Source organism: Hypanus sabinus, unplaced genomic scaffold (assembly GCF_030144855.1).
Source record: "Hypanus sabinus isolate sHypSab1 unplaced genomic scaffold, sHypSab1.hap1 scaffold_2319, whole genome shotgun sequence".
Taxonomy (NCBI): Eukaryota; Metazoa; Chordata; class Chondrichthyes; order Myliobatiformes; family Dasyatidae; genus Hypanus; species Hypanus sabinus.
The window spans coordinates 20,279-35,602 of record NW_026780433.1 but is presented as its reverse complement, the minus strand read 5'-3'; the positions used below and the strand labels follow the sequence as shown (position 1 = coordinate 35,602).

Here is a 15,324-nt window from a genome sequence, read left to right as displayed (position 1 = left end):
TACTTATTGCTAATTAGCATCACCTCCTGCAAACTCTCTCAATTAACTGATTGCAGCCTTTTTTAACTTCTTATTCCATGGTGACTAATGGAATTCACTTTTTTTGTAGTCCCACCAATCACCAGTTGAATTTTCACCATTTACAGCTGGTTGAGGTTACATTCCATTGTTAAGATACATACTGTAGTATACAAGCGAATGTGAACTGCCCCTTTGAACCCTAACCAGATGATTGCACCCTTCGACAAACTGGTAGTTCAAGACACCAAAATTTTTTGCTCATTCTTTCAATTTGTCCAAGTCCTACTGCAATTGCGTTACTTCCTCAGCACTACCTACCCCTCCACCTATCTTTGTATCATCTGCAAACTTTGCCACAAAGCCATCAATTCCACAATCTAAATCACTGACAAATAGTGTGAAAAGTAGCAGTCTTAATACTGGCGATTGAATGAAGACAATCTAGAAGCATTTGTTAGTAAAGAGTAAGAATTTTAAAATGAAAACATTTCTGAAAGCAAAATTGATCAGCAAACTTCATAGCAAAGGGTGACTGGTGCAAGTCTAGTAATATAAGAACATAAGAAATAGGAGCAGAAGTAGGCCATCAGGCCCGTTCAGCCTGCTTCGCCATTCAATAATGTCTCCACCTACCTGCCTTTTCCCCATAACCCATAATTCCCCAACTATGCAAAGATCTATCTAACTTTGTCTTAAATATATTTACTTAGCTAGCCTCCACTGCTTGACCGGACAGAGAATTCCACAGATTCACCACTCTTTGGGAAAAGTAGCTCCTTCTCATCTCCATCTTAAATTTACTCCCCCAAATCTTGAGGATCTGTCCCCTACTTCTAGTCTCACCTACCGGTGGAAACAACTTTTCTGCCTCTAACTTTATTTATACCTTTCTTAATTTTATATGTTTCCATAAGATCTCCTCTCATTCTTCTGAATTCCAGTGAGTAGAGTTCGAGGGGACTTGATCTCTCCTCATAGCCTAACCCCTTCATCTCTTGACTTGAATGCCTCCACTAATAAAAGCAAGCATTCCATAAGCCTTCTTAATGACGTTATCAATCTGTGTAGTTTCTTTCAAAGAGCTATGGCCTTGGACCTCAAGATCTCTCTGCTCAGCAACACTTAACAGGGTACTGTCTCCTTGCATCTGCCTTACCAAGGTGCAACACCTCACATATATCTGGGCTAAACACCATCTGCCATTTCTCTGCCCATAACTGTAACTGATTTATATAGTGCTGTATTAAAATTGTTAAAGTAAATGCCATGTATATTAAGACCATAAGATATAGCAGCAGAAGTAGGCCATTCAGCCCTTCTAAGTCTGCTCCGGCATTCAATCAAGGGCTAATCCAATTCTTCCAGTCATCCCCACAACCGTGCCTTCACCCCATACCCTTTGATGCCCTGGCTAATCAAGAATCCATTAATCTCCGCCTTAAATATACCCAATGACCTGGCCTCCTAAGCCGCTCGTGGCAACAAATTCCAAAGATTTACCACCCTCTGACTAAAGTAACTTCTCCACATCACAGTTCTAAATGGATGTCCTTCAATCCTGAAATCGTGCCCTCTTGTCCTGGATTCCCCTAATATGGGAAATAATTTTGCCATATCGAAACTGTTCAGGCCTTATAGACAGTAGGTGCAGGAGTAGGTCATTCAGCCCTTCGAGCCAGCACCGCCATTCAATGTGATCATGGCTGATCATCCACAAACAGTACCCTGTTCCTGCCCTCTCCCCATATCCCTTGACTCCGCTATCTTTAAGAGCTGTATCTAAGTCTTTCTTGAAAGCATCCAGAGAATTGGCCTCCACTGCCTTCTGAGGCAGAGTATTCCATAGATCCACAACTCTCTGGGTGAAAAAAGTTTTTCCTGAACTTCGTTCTAAATGGCCTACATCTTATTCTTAAACTGTGACCTCTGGTTCTGGACTCCCCAAACATTGGGAACATGCTTCCTGCCTCTAGCGTGTCCAATCCCTTAATAATCTTATTTGTCTCAAGCAGATCCCCTCTCAATTTTCTAAATTCCAGTGTATACAAGCCCAGTCGCTCCAATCTTTCAACATATGACAGTTCCGCCATCCCGGGAATCAACCTCATGAACCTATGCTGCACTCCCTCAATAGCAAGAATGTCCTTCCTTAAATTTGGAGACCAAAACTGAACACAATACTCCAGGTGTGGTCTCAACAGGGCTCTGTACAACTGCAGAAGGAACTCTTCACTCCTATACTCAATTCCTCTTGTTATGAAAGCTAACGCCATTAGCTTTCTTCACTGCCTGTTGTATGTGCATTTTAACATTCAGAATGTTTTTATATGATTCCCCCCCCCATCATTCTCCTGAACTCCAGGGAATACTGCCCAAGAGCTGCCAGACGTTTCTCATACAGTAACCCTTTCATTCCTGGAATCATTCTTGTGAACCTTCTCTGAACCCTCTCCAATGTCAGTATATCCTTTCTAAAATAAGGAGCCCAAAACTGCACCCAATACTCCAAACGTGATCTCATGAATACCTTACAGAGCCCCAACATCACATCCCTGCTCTTATATGCTATACTTCTAGAAATGAATGCCAACATTGCATTCACCTTCTTCACAACTGACTCAACCTGGAAGTTAACCTTTAGGGTATCTTGCTCAGGGACCCCTGAATCTCTTTGCAACTCTGCATTTTGAACTCTCTCACCATCTATAGTCTGCCTGTTAATTTCTTTCACCAAAGTGCATGAACATACACTTTCCAATATTGTATTTCATTTGCCACTTCTTTGCCCATTCCCCTAAACTATCTAAGTCTGTTTCCTCAACACTACCCGCTCCTCCACCTATCTTTGTAACACCTGCAAATATAACCAAAAATCCATTAACCATATAACAATTACAGCACGGAAACAAGCCATCTCGGCCCTTCTAGTCTGTGCCGACGCTTACTATCACCTAGTCCCACTGGCACGCGCTCAGCCCATAACCCTCCATTCCTTTCCTATCCATATACCTATCCAGTTTTACTTTAAATGACAATACCAAACCTGCCTCTACCACTTCTACTGGAAGCTCATTCCACACAGCTACCACTCTCTGAGTAAAGAAATTCCCCCTCGTGTTACCCTTAAATTGTTGCCCCCTAACTCTCAACTCGTCCTCTTGTTTGAATCTCCCCTACTCTCAATGGAAAAAGCCTATCCACGTCAACTCGATCTATCCCCCTCATAATTTTAAATACCTCTATCAAGTCCCCCCTCAACCTTCTATGCTCCAAAGAATAAAGACCTAACTTGTTCAACCTTTCCCTGTAACTTAGGTGCTGAAACCCAGGTAACATTCTAGTAAATCTTCTCTGTACTCTCTCTATTTTGTTGATATCTTCCCTATAATTAGGTGACCAGAACTGTAAACAATACTCCAAATTCCGCCTTACCAATGCCTTGTACAATTCTAACATTACTTTGCAACTCCTATACTCAATGCTCTGAGTTATAAAGGCCAGCATACCAAAAGCTTTCTTCACCACCCTATCCACATGAGATTCCACCTTCAGGGAAGTATGCACCATTATTACTAGAACACTCTGTTCTACTGCATTAATACCGTAATCCAAGTCATTGACATACATCGTAAAAAGCAGCGGTCCCAACACTGACCCTTGTGGAACTCCACTGGTAACTGGCAGCCAGCCAGAATAGGATCCCTTTATTCCCACTCTCCATTTTCTGCCAACCAGCCAATGCTCCACCTGTGCTAATAACTTCCCTGTAATTTCATGGGCTCTTACCTTGCTAAGCAGCCTCATGTGTGGCACCTTGTCAAAGGCCTTCTGAAAATCCAAGTGCATCACACCTACTGCATCTCCGTTATCCACCCTGCTTGTAATTACCTCAAAGAATTGCAGTAGGTTTGTCAGGCAGGATTTTCCTTTCAGGAAACCATGCTGGCTTTGGCCTATCTTGTCATGTGCTTTCAAGTACTCCATAAACTCATCCCTAACAATCGATTCCAACAACTTCCCAACCACTGATGTCAGGCTATAGTTTCCTTTCTGCTGCCTCCCATCCTTCTTAAATAGCAGAGTAACATTTGCAATTTTCCAGTCATCTGGTACAATGACAGAATCAATTGATTCTTGAAAGATCATCATTAATGCCTCCGCAATCTCTCCAGCTACTTCCTTCAGAACCAGATGTGCATTCCATCAGGTCCAGGAGATTTATCCACCATCAGACCATTAAGCTTCCTGAGCACCTTCTCAGCTGTAATTTTCACTGCACAAACTTCACTTCCCTGACACTCCTGAATGTCCGGAGTACTGCAGGCCTCTTCCACTGTGAAGACTGATGCAAAATACACATTCAGTTCCTCTGCCATCTCTTCACTTCTCATTACAGTAGCTCCAGCATCATTTTGTAATGGTCCTATATCTACCCTAGACTCTCTTTTACCCTTTATATACTTAAAAAAGCTTTTAGTATCTTCTTTGATATTAGTCGTCAGTTTCTTTTCATAATTCATCTTTTCCTTCCTAATGACCTTCATAGTTTCCTTCTGCAAGTTTTTAAAAGCTCCCCAATCCTCTATCTTCCCACTAGCTCTGGCTTCCTTGTATGTCCTCTTTTGCTTTTACTTTGGCTCCGACTTCTCTTGTCAGCCATGGTAGTGTCCTTCTTCCGTTTGAAAATTTCTTACTTGGAACTTATCTGTCTTGCACTTCCCTCATTTTTCGCAGGAACTCCAGTCATTGCTGCTCCACTGCCCTTCCTGTAAATGTCCCTTTCCAGTCAATTTTGGCCAGTTCCCCTCTCATGCCATTGTAATTTCCTTAATCCACTGACACACTGGAATTTTGTTCCTCCTTCTCGAATTTCAAAGTGAACTCGATCATATTGTAATCACTGTTCCCTAAGGGTTCCTTAACCTTAAACTCTCTTATCACCTCCAGATCATTGCACAACACCCAATCCAGCACAGCCCCTAGTGGGCTCAACAACAAGTTGTTCTAAAACACCATCCCTTAGACATTCTACAAATTCTCTCTCTGGTACTGACCTGGTTTTCCTAATCCACTTTCACGTTAAAATCCCCAATGATTATAATGACACTGCCTTTCTGACACACCTTTCCTATCTCCTGTTGTAATTTGTAATCTACATCCTGGCTGCTGTTTGGAAGCCTGTATACAATTGCCTTTAGGGTCTTTTTACCCTTGCCATTTCTTAACTTAACCCATAGAGACCTTACACCTTACACCATAATCCTATGTCACCTTTAATGATTTAATATTATTTCTTATACACAGAGCCACACCACCCCCTCTACCTACTAAACTATCTTTCCGATACACCGCATATCCTTGGACGTTCGGCTCCCAAAGGCAGCCATCCTTTAGCCAAATTTCAGAGATGGCCACAATGTCATATTTGCCAATCTGCAGCTGAATTTCAAGATCATCTATTTTATTCCTTAAGCCGTGTGCATTCAAATATAACACTTTCAGTCCAATATTTGTTGCTTTCTGTTTTAACTGCACCACGCCTCTATTGCCTGGAACTCATTCCACTGGTTGTGATTAAACCTCATCTCCTGCCTGTTCTTTCTATAATCTCTGTTGCATGCTTTGATTTATTTCTGTTTTTCCCTCCCTCAACCCTATCATTTCGGTTCCCATCCCCCTGCCAAATTAGTTTAAACCCTCCCTAATGTACCAGCTAGGATATTGGACCCCTTTGAGTTATGGTGTAACCTGTCCTTTTTTGTAGAGGTCGCCCCTCCCCCCAGAAGAGGGCCCAATGATTCAGGAAACTGAAGCCCTGTCCCCTACACCAGTCTCTCAGCCACACACATTAATATGCCTGATCATGCTATTCGTGCGCTAGCTAGCACATGGCACAGGCAGCAATCCTAACATTACTATCCTAGAGGTCCTGCTTTTCAGCATCCTACCTAACTCCCTGAATTCTCTATTCAGGATTTCCTCCCTTTTTCTACCCATGTCATTGTTACCAACTTGTGGTGCTCTGTACTATCTGACCGTCACCCACTTCTCCAATTCCTGCAGCCTTGGCGTGACTAACTTCCTGGAGCTCCTCCCTATCTCCTGTTCACTCTCCCTAATAAGCTGTAGGTCATCGAACCGCAGTTCCAGATCCCTAACACAGTCTCTCAGGAGCTGTATCGGTGCACCTGGTGCAGATGTGGCCATCTGGGAGACTGGAAGATTTCCAGGATTCGCACATCTGACACCCTGAGCAAATACTAACCTACTGACATGCTCTCTATTCCTCAAAAAAATGCAAAGAAAAACCAAAAATGAAATATTAATATAAAGGAAAAAGTCACAAAGCTAAGGTGAAAGAATCAGGGAGTGGAACACTTTGAAACAGCTGGCAGAGGTGTCATAGGCCAACTGGTATACTTCAGTGTGTGATATGCCAAGTAAACAAGGGAGCTCACACTCCAGCTCTTTTTTATGGTGTCAAGTGTAAACAAGTAGTTCTTAAGAGTTTAAAAAAAAGCTAGATTTATGTCTCCTGATTAGTGCAAGAGCAATCAACTTGTCCCAGTTCCAGAGGTTACAGATTGGGGCACCACATTAACAACACTGGAATTAAGGAAGTACAAGGAATCATCAAACTGTGACTCAGTTGCAGGTGGAAAGGAAAAAAAACTCCATTGTGGAATGCTCATCTTCACCTTGAAAGTATCTGTCTAATGTGGAAATATCCTTCCTCCTTGGGACTGTTCAAGTACAGAAACTCTCTTCTAATATCATAGTTGAGTTGTACCCACCCATGAGTATTTGGAGTTCAGTTAAACAGTTTTACGTACCACACCATCTTCATCTATTCCTTCATCTTCATCTGACTCATCATCTGTAATTGGTTCTGAAGAGCCATAGTCTCTGAGCATTTGGGTTATTCCAGAATCGGGCAAGAACACCGCCAGACAAATTGGTGTGTAGCCATTGTACATCTGGGCATGAACATCTGCTCCCCTCTTTAGTAAGAGTCTGACGATGTGAAGATTCTGCTTTTCTACTCCCAAATGTAATGCAGTCCGACCTGCACACTTCTCCTACAGACAGAAATTGAAGTTTAAATATCCCATAGGTTTCCCTTTACAAAAAAAAAACACCTTCTGACCATATTATTGTCACTGTTTTTTTGCGGGGAGGGGTTGGGGATTTGATGTTCCAGCACTGTTTTCTGGGTAGGCATTCAGTTAATTTTTGTGCGAGGGAGGAGTTTGGGGGCGAGTGGGTTGGGGTTTGATAGCTCTTGTTTTTTTTCCCCTTTTGTGTGATGGGGGAAAGGGGTTGTCTTTCAATGACTCCATGGTTTTTCTGTATTGGATGGCTATTTAGAGAAGACGAATCTCAGAGTTGTATTCTACATACATACTTTGATAATAAAATGAACCTTTGAACCTTTAATTTCATCAGTTAGATGATCATTTCTGTTCATGCATCACACCCCAAAAACAGAGTGATACAGGGAAGCTACAAGCCATCCTAACTGATATTTATTTAGAGATACAGCACGGATCAGGCCCTTCCAGCCCAATGAGCCATGCTGTTCATAAACCCGCCTATGTAAACATAACCTAGGCACAGGACAATTCACAATGACCAATTAACCTAACAACTATAAGACCACAAGATGCAGGAGCAGAATTAGGCCATTCAGCCTATCAAGTCTGCTCCGCCATTCCATCGTGGCTAATCCCTGATCCAACTCAGCCTGCCATCTTGCCATAACCTTTGCTGCCTTGACCAATCAGGAAACAATTTTTGCTTTAAATATATCCATGGTTTTGGCCTCCACAGCTGTCTATGACAGACCATTCCACAAATTCAGTACTCTCTCGCTAAAGAAAAAGCCTCCTTATCTCTAAGGGTTGCCCCTCAATTTTGGGGCTGTGCCCTCTAGATCTGAGCACCCCCACCAAAGGAAAGATCCTCTCCACATCCACTTTATCTAGTCCTTTCAATATTCAGGTTTCAATGAGATACCCTGCACCCCCCCACATTTTTTTACTAAATTCCAGTGAGTACAGGTCTAAAGCTGCCAAACTCTCCTCATATGTTAACCCCATTATTCCTACAATCAGCCTCATGAACCTCCTCTGGACTCTCTCCAATGGCAACACATCCTCTCTGAGATATGGGGCACCAAAAACTGTTGACAATACTCCGTGACTAGTGTCTTATAACCCTCAGCATGATCTCTTTACCAACAGAGCCATACCACCACCTATGCCTTCTTGCCGGTCCTTTCCATGCAAAGTGTATCTTTTAATATTAAGCTCCCACCTATGATCTTCTTTCAGCCACAACTCAGTGATGCCCACAACGTCATACTGACCAATTGCTAATTGCACCACTAGTAGGTCTTCAGACTGTGGGAGGAAACCCACACAATCATGGAATGTCCACACTCCTTACACTGGAACTGAACTCTGCTGCCCCGAGCTGTAATAGCATCTTACTAACCAATACTTTAGCGTGGCGCTCCTGTAGCCAGAAACAGTCAATATTTAGTGCGTTGAAAATCCTAAACACTGGAGAATAACTAACAGTTTCTGGACTACCTTTGACCATTAGGAGGCATGTTTGAGCAAGTACTGCTGCTACTTTTTGGGCATTTCCAGGAGTTAAGCTGAGGATGGGGTATAGGAACAAAGCACAAGTGAAAAAAAATCTATTAAATATTGTGCTAGCGGTAACAGCTACTGAGAACTGTTAATTACCCTGAATCCCACACCAACGATCTCACTTTAAGGAGTTTTTATCCTGTTATTTCATATTCTCGTTATTTACTGCTATTTATTTATATTTTCACTTGAACAGTTTGTTGTCTTCTACACTCCAGTTGATCTCTCATTGATCCTGTTATTGTTACTATTCTATAGGTTTGATGAGTAAGCCCACAAGAAAACGAATCTCAGAGTGGTATGTGGTGATGTACAAGTACTCTGATAATAAACTTCACTTTGACTCTGAAGGCAAACAGTTCTGAGGTCAGAAGATCCAATTTGGAAAAACATTAATGTCTATTGCAATTGCAAGGAACACTGCCCAAAGCATGGACACCTGTGCTCTCCTTTGTGAAACGAGATGGGGTATGTAATGTCTGGCATACACAGCCTCGACAGTTAGTCTCAGAGGGGGACATGTTCTGATCCAGACTCGCACTCTGCAAACTGTTCACGGGACAACGCAGTGCTGGAGTGAACAGCCCACTCACACTCACAGCTGAGAAAGGAGATCTGTGAGAGGGGAGAAACCTAGATAAAAGACAAACTCATTCCAAAAAAAAAAGGGCCAGTCCCCTCTCCCTCGGACTACAGCAAAAGCAATAAAGATTATTTGATCACCCTCCCCACCCTCATTGACCATGCAGTGCCTTGTATCTTAAACTGTTTCAGAGATTTTAAAGAACTTGCCTTTGCATTTATGTCCAGTTCAAACTGCAGAAGATACTCCACAATCTTAACATCATTAAGTATTACTGCCAAGTGGAGGGGTGTTAAACCTGAGGGAAAAGGGAGAAGCATTAAAATACAATAAACAGATATCAGCAATAAGCCATTTGGTCCCAATCAGCAGATGGCCTTTCACCTCTGTTCCCCAATTACATTTAGGACATGCTTTTCTGCCTGGTTGTTGCACACATCAACTTTTCCTTTTCAGTTCGATTTTCTTCAGCTTTCCTGGAGGCACCACTTCCTAACGGGGTTATGTCCTGAGGTCAGGTGTGAATGTTCCCAAGTGAGCAATCCAATGGGAGGGTTGCAAACTATTCTCTCCGTTCATATCCAATGATACGTACTGGAGATCTGATGAAAAGGAACCCCAAACACTTTACCATGGACCAAAGTTCCTACTTATTTCTAGCTTTTTGATATCCTTATCAGTGGCATGGCGGGAGTGGGGGGTGGGGAGTTAAAGATTTACCCTATCATAGTCATACATCTATCAGGTCACACCTCGACCTTTATTGTGATTTCTGATACACTGCAGTATAGGTCCTTCTGGCCCTTTGTGCCATGTCGCCCAGTAACCCTTGATTTAACCCCAGCCTAACCACAGAACAATTTAGAATGATCGTACCAACCCATATATCTTTGGGATGTGGGAGGAAACCGGAGCACCTGGAGGAAACCCACGTAGTCACGAAGAAAATGAACAAACTCCTTATTGAACTTGGGCCATTTGTACTGCAAAGCGTTGTGCTAACCACACTACCTTGCCGCCCACATTGAATACAGTGCGGATAAGATCCTTCGAGCAACCACCAATTTAATCCTAGTCTGGTCGCAGCACAATTTCTTTGGACTGTGGGAGAAAACTGGAGCATACGGAGGAAATCATGTAGTCAAAAGGAGAACGTACAAGCAACTTACAGACAGCGGCAAGGCCTGCAGGATCTAATTCAGTCCACGTGCTGAGTTAATTAATGTAATTCAATTTGGAAATGTCCCAAGAGGATCTCAACCCTGTCGCAGGGTTTGGAGGCTTGTGTGTCTCAGTGACCTGGAGAGCAATGTTGGCTGTGTAAGGGCCTTGTGCTTTGGTTCTTGGTCAACCAGGCCAAAAAGATCAAAGGGTAGACCCCAGACTGAGTGAGCTGCTGGTCCTCCAGGTTTGGGGCTTCAGCTCAGGGCAACAACCCTGATTGTTAAAACAAAACTGTTACTAAAACAGCAATAAAAAAAACTTCATCGCTGCCCTAAACACCAGGAGCATAACAGACAATAAGCTTGGAAATGAAACTTTGGGTATGAGGAGTAACTTCTTTAGGCAGAGGTTGGTCAATTCAGTGCCACAGATGGCTGTGGAGGGAAAGTCCTTGGTGATTTTTAAAGCAGAGGTTGATAAGTAAGGGCATCAAAAGTTACAGGGGGAAAGCAAGAGAATGGGGTTGAGTTGGGTGGAGGAGAATTAAACCATTTGGACAATGCTTGGTATTGTTTGCAACTTTAAGAATAGGTCATTGGGGTACCTTGACTTTTGATGACTATCTACTCCAAGAGTGAGAGTGACTGAGGTCAAGATGGTCTGAAATTTATGTGTGTGAGCTATTTAATCAAAGCAGTAAAATCTGTGGCTTGAAGGAGGTGGATAATTGCTTTATACTATGCAAGTCTAGCAGTAATTGAAGAATCTTCCTATAGTAGTTCATAAATATTGCTTGCAAGGTAACATAGCAGTTAGTGTGACACTATTACAGTGCTAGCAACTCAGCTTCAATTCTTGCCACTCTGTCTACAAAAAATTTGTGCATTCTCCCTGTGACCATGTACGTGTTTCCTCCAGGTGCTCCAGTTTCCTCCCACATTCCAGGTTAGGACTGTAAGCTGTAGGCATGTAATATTGGCACAGGACATACGACAAAACTTGCAAACCACCCCCAGCACAAGAATGTACTATGTTACCTACTGACACAATGCATTTCACTGTACACTTCAATATATATGTGACAAATAAAGGTAATCTCACCTAATCTAATTGTGTGGGAAACCACTGTTTATTTTAAAAATAATACTTTTTATTTAAAATTTGTATTTTTTAAGACTGTGTATTTTTCACACTCACTGGCAGAAAGCGGTATGGCAGCTAAAATAACAGTTTATCGCCTTTCTCATTTTTCATCAGCAAAGTATTAGCACATTACCCAAGTGATATAACTGTTTTAATTATGTAATCTATTAACTAGCTTCCTATCTAAGGAACCTTTATCTTATCTATATGAAATGCCCTGGTTAAGATTTCAAATGCTATGGTGTAGGTACTTCACTTTAGAAGTTTCTGCAAACACTGCATGTCCTGCTGGTAGAATGTTTTCATTTCGGCCAAAAGCCTACCGCTCAAATTAGGAATGTTGTGTCAGCCAAACAGGATAGTGGAATTGGGAGTAAGTTCTGGAGAGAGTGGGACAGAGAGAAATTTTTGTGAGGGACAGTAGCCTTTTTTGGTGGGAGCTGTGGAGAGGACAGGAGCGAAAGTCCCGCAGAGTGCCTTGGGAAGGAGAGTCCCAGTTACAAATGCTTTGTGAAGATGAATGGCTCCAAGGAGGAAGGGTCAATACCAGAAAGGCATCGAACAAACTGTATACATTGGACTGATTTAACTGTAATGGGCCCTTATATTATTTTTTTTCTTTTCCTTTTCCTACTAACTGATAATGTCGAAATTTGTAAATATATTTCCTTTATAATTTTTTGCTGTGCACTATGTTATTTCTGGCTGACTGACAATTATGTATGGGCAGCATTTACACAGCATTCGCTCAAATCGAGGTGCTTTAATCAGAACATCACAACGTTCCTGTTTGGTTGAACTCCAAATCATACCGACCCTAGATGTATCTTGTTTATGAAAGATGGTCTTCTTGCCGCAGTCATATGGCTGTTAGCAGAGCTGACTAACGAGCCAAGTTCGTATACAAGCCTGGTGAGAGGGTTATCTATAAAAGCAATAGATTTTTCAGAAGCGCCATCTTTTCTTTCTTTATTGTTTTGTCTTCACATCCATATTCCTCTTAGTATTGTTTCTCAGCTCTTTATTTAGTTTGCTCAGTATTTGTATGCTTGCTTGTACTCTAAAATAAGCTGAAATCGTGGAATTAAGACTCCTCATCAGTCCCGACTCCTGGAAGAACCCAGAGGATCAGAAAATAAACAGAGATCTGGTAACAGGTTTGGGTTTCTCTGCACTAGTTAAATGCACAGTCATCAACAGCTTACACCTCACCCTGCAATGTGGGAAGGACAGTGGTGACCTATAGACTTTAATTTTATTTAAACGATAAACCAACAAGTAGAACACTATTGTTAAGGTTGGATTTAATTAGAAATTAGAACCTCGTCAGACACCAGTTTTCCTGCCTGGTAACTAAATTGGTGAATACTAGTCAGAATTTTTTGAAAGTAAACATTAAATCTCAGGATCTTTACCTTGGTAGTTATAGAAATGTAGCTGCTGTTTGAATTGTGAAGGGTCCACCAAGTTGGAATAATGTAGGTCACTGGAATGGTGAAACAGGAGTGCCTGGACACAGGCAAGTGCCATTTCCTTGCAAGCGAGGTGTAAGGCAGTGTTCCCATCCTTCTCTTGAAGCAAGAGGCTCGCTCCAGCCGCTGTCAGCTTCTTTATAAAATCTGGTCGCTCGAGGATCACTGCCAAATGCAGTGCGGTCTGAAAGAGATGAGAGGTGTGGGAACGAAGGAGAGAGTTTTTTTTTAACTACTGAATGGGAAATGGAAGGAGAGTTTGCACTTTCATTGAGAAAAACAACTGATCTGCTGGCGACAAGGAAACTTCTAAGTAAATTTCTGAATGACACAAAACCAAAGTAATTATTTCCGTCTGCACTCTCAGTACCTGCTTCATGTTGTTTTGCAGGTTGAGAAAATCCGTACCCTTGATATAGTAGAGAAGGCGCTCCAGCAAGCAATCTTCTTCATGAATGATGGTCAGGTGCAGTATCCTTTTAAAACAAAATTCCAGACATCAGCTGATCATCCTTTGGTGGTCATAGTTTGAGAATGGTTACATACAGCTCATCTCCAGAGGACCACAACCTTGGCATAGGGTTTGGAGGCTTGCGCACCTCAATGACCTGGAGAGCCAAGCTAACTGGAGTCAGGGCTATATACTTTGGTTCAAGTCCACTTGGGACTTGCCAGACTGAGAGAGAGAGCGAGAGAGAGAGAGAGAGAGAGTTACTAACAGTTAGCTGACTGAGTTACTGACTGAGAGTTAGCTGGAAGGTGATGGGTAAAGCCAGGTGCGTGGGAAAGGTAAAGGGCTAGAGAGGAGAGTGGACCATGGGAGAAAGGAAAGGAGCAGAGGATGAGAGAGGCTCATCTCCAGAGGACCACAACCTTGTCACAGGGTTTGGAGGCTTGCGCGCCTCAATGACCCGGAGAGCTATGCTGGCTCGAGTCAAGACTTTATGCTTTGGCTCTTGGTAAAGTCACCCATGCCAAGCTGGTCAAAGTTAGAGGACTGACTGAGTCGTCCACTGGTTCTACAGGTTCAGGAGTTCAGCTCAGGGCTAACAACCGTGACTGATCAAACAAAACTGTTATGGAAACAGCAATGAAGCACTCTTCTACATCTGAGTGTGACAATATTCCTGTGTCTCCAGCAAGAAATTGTATAATTGATAGTAAAGACAAAGGAGGCTACTAACATGATGAAGGAAGCCCTGAATACCACCAGAGATGGAGGACCTTCGTTGCTGCCCTGAACGTCAGTGGTGGCAATTAAATAAAGATCAGTGTGGATAGTGTGCGAGACAGCAAGAGATCAAGGATGGGTGGGGGGGGGGGGGGAAGAGAGAGCAGAGAATGGTAGAAAGAGCCAGTGGGAGAGAAGCAGAGAACAGAGAAAATATAGGCAGAATGTGCCTGAGTGAAGCTTAAAACTGCTCCCCAAGTTGCAGACACCTTATACACAGTGAAAAGTGAGAAAGATGCTGGGGGGGGGGAGGAGAGGGGGAGGGGGAGGGGGAGGGGGAGGGGGAGGGGGAGGGGAGGGGGAGGGGGAGGGGGAGGGGGAGGGGAGGGGGAGGGGGAGGGGGAGGGGGAGGGGGAGGGGGAGGGGGAGGGGGAGGGGAGGGGGAGGGGGAGGGGGAGGGGGGAGGGGGAGGGGGAGGGGAGAGGGAGGGGAGAGGGAGAGGGAGAGGAGAGGGAGAGAGAGAGAGAGGAGAGGAGAGAGAGATGAGAGAGAGAGAGAGAGAGAGAGAGAGAGAGAGAGAGAAGAGAGAGAGAGAGAGAGAGAGAGAGAGAGAGAGAGGGAGGGGGAGCGGGCTCAACTCTTGTAGATAGTTCATTACTAGAATTTCTGCACCAAACTAACAGATTATTCCTCTCTGCAACTTGTTAATTGGGTGGCACAATGCTGAGTTGCTCACTTGATGCTCAACTCAGTACGGATGGAAAGCATGCAAGGAGCCAGCTAGATTCAAGCCTAGGACCACTTGCCTTGAAGTCAAATGGAATTGGCAGTCCGTATCTCTCCAGAAAAAAAGTCACCAAAATCAAAAAGCCACAAACTACAGAACAAAGTCAATTCATGCACATTGTTGTTAAAACAGGGCAGCAGTCAAGCAAATTAAATGCTGTAAAACTCGTGAAGAAAAAGAAAGTACAGATTCATGTCTAAGTTTCTGAACTCCCCTCTTCTTAGACATCTGGTGAATAACATGACTGATTTGGAAACTACGGCAGCAGAATAAAGTAGGGGCAGATGCCTTTTGAGGATGAAGCTGGTATTTAATCCTTTTTGAAT

At 43.1% G+C, this 15,324-nt stretch overlaps 1 protein-coding gene across 1 annotated transcript; it reads right to left on the bottom strand.

Annotated features, from left to right (window-relative positions):
* Positions 1–6,821: 6,821 nt before the first annotated feature.
* Positions 6,822–13,539, bottom strand: LOC132387891 (NF-kappa-B inhibitor beta-like; the record flags this gene model as incomplete). The annotated part of the gene is made up of 4 exons (XM_059960214.1): positions 6,822–7,100; positions 9,471–9,559; positions 12,984–13,224; positions 13,411–13,539. Coding segments are annotated over 4 exons (723 nt in total), but the record flags the coding sequence as incomplete, so codon positions are not given.
* Between the last annotated feature and the right edge of the window lie 1,785 nt (positions 13,540–15,324).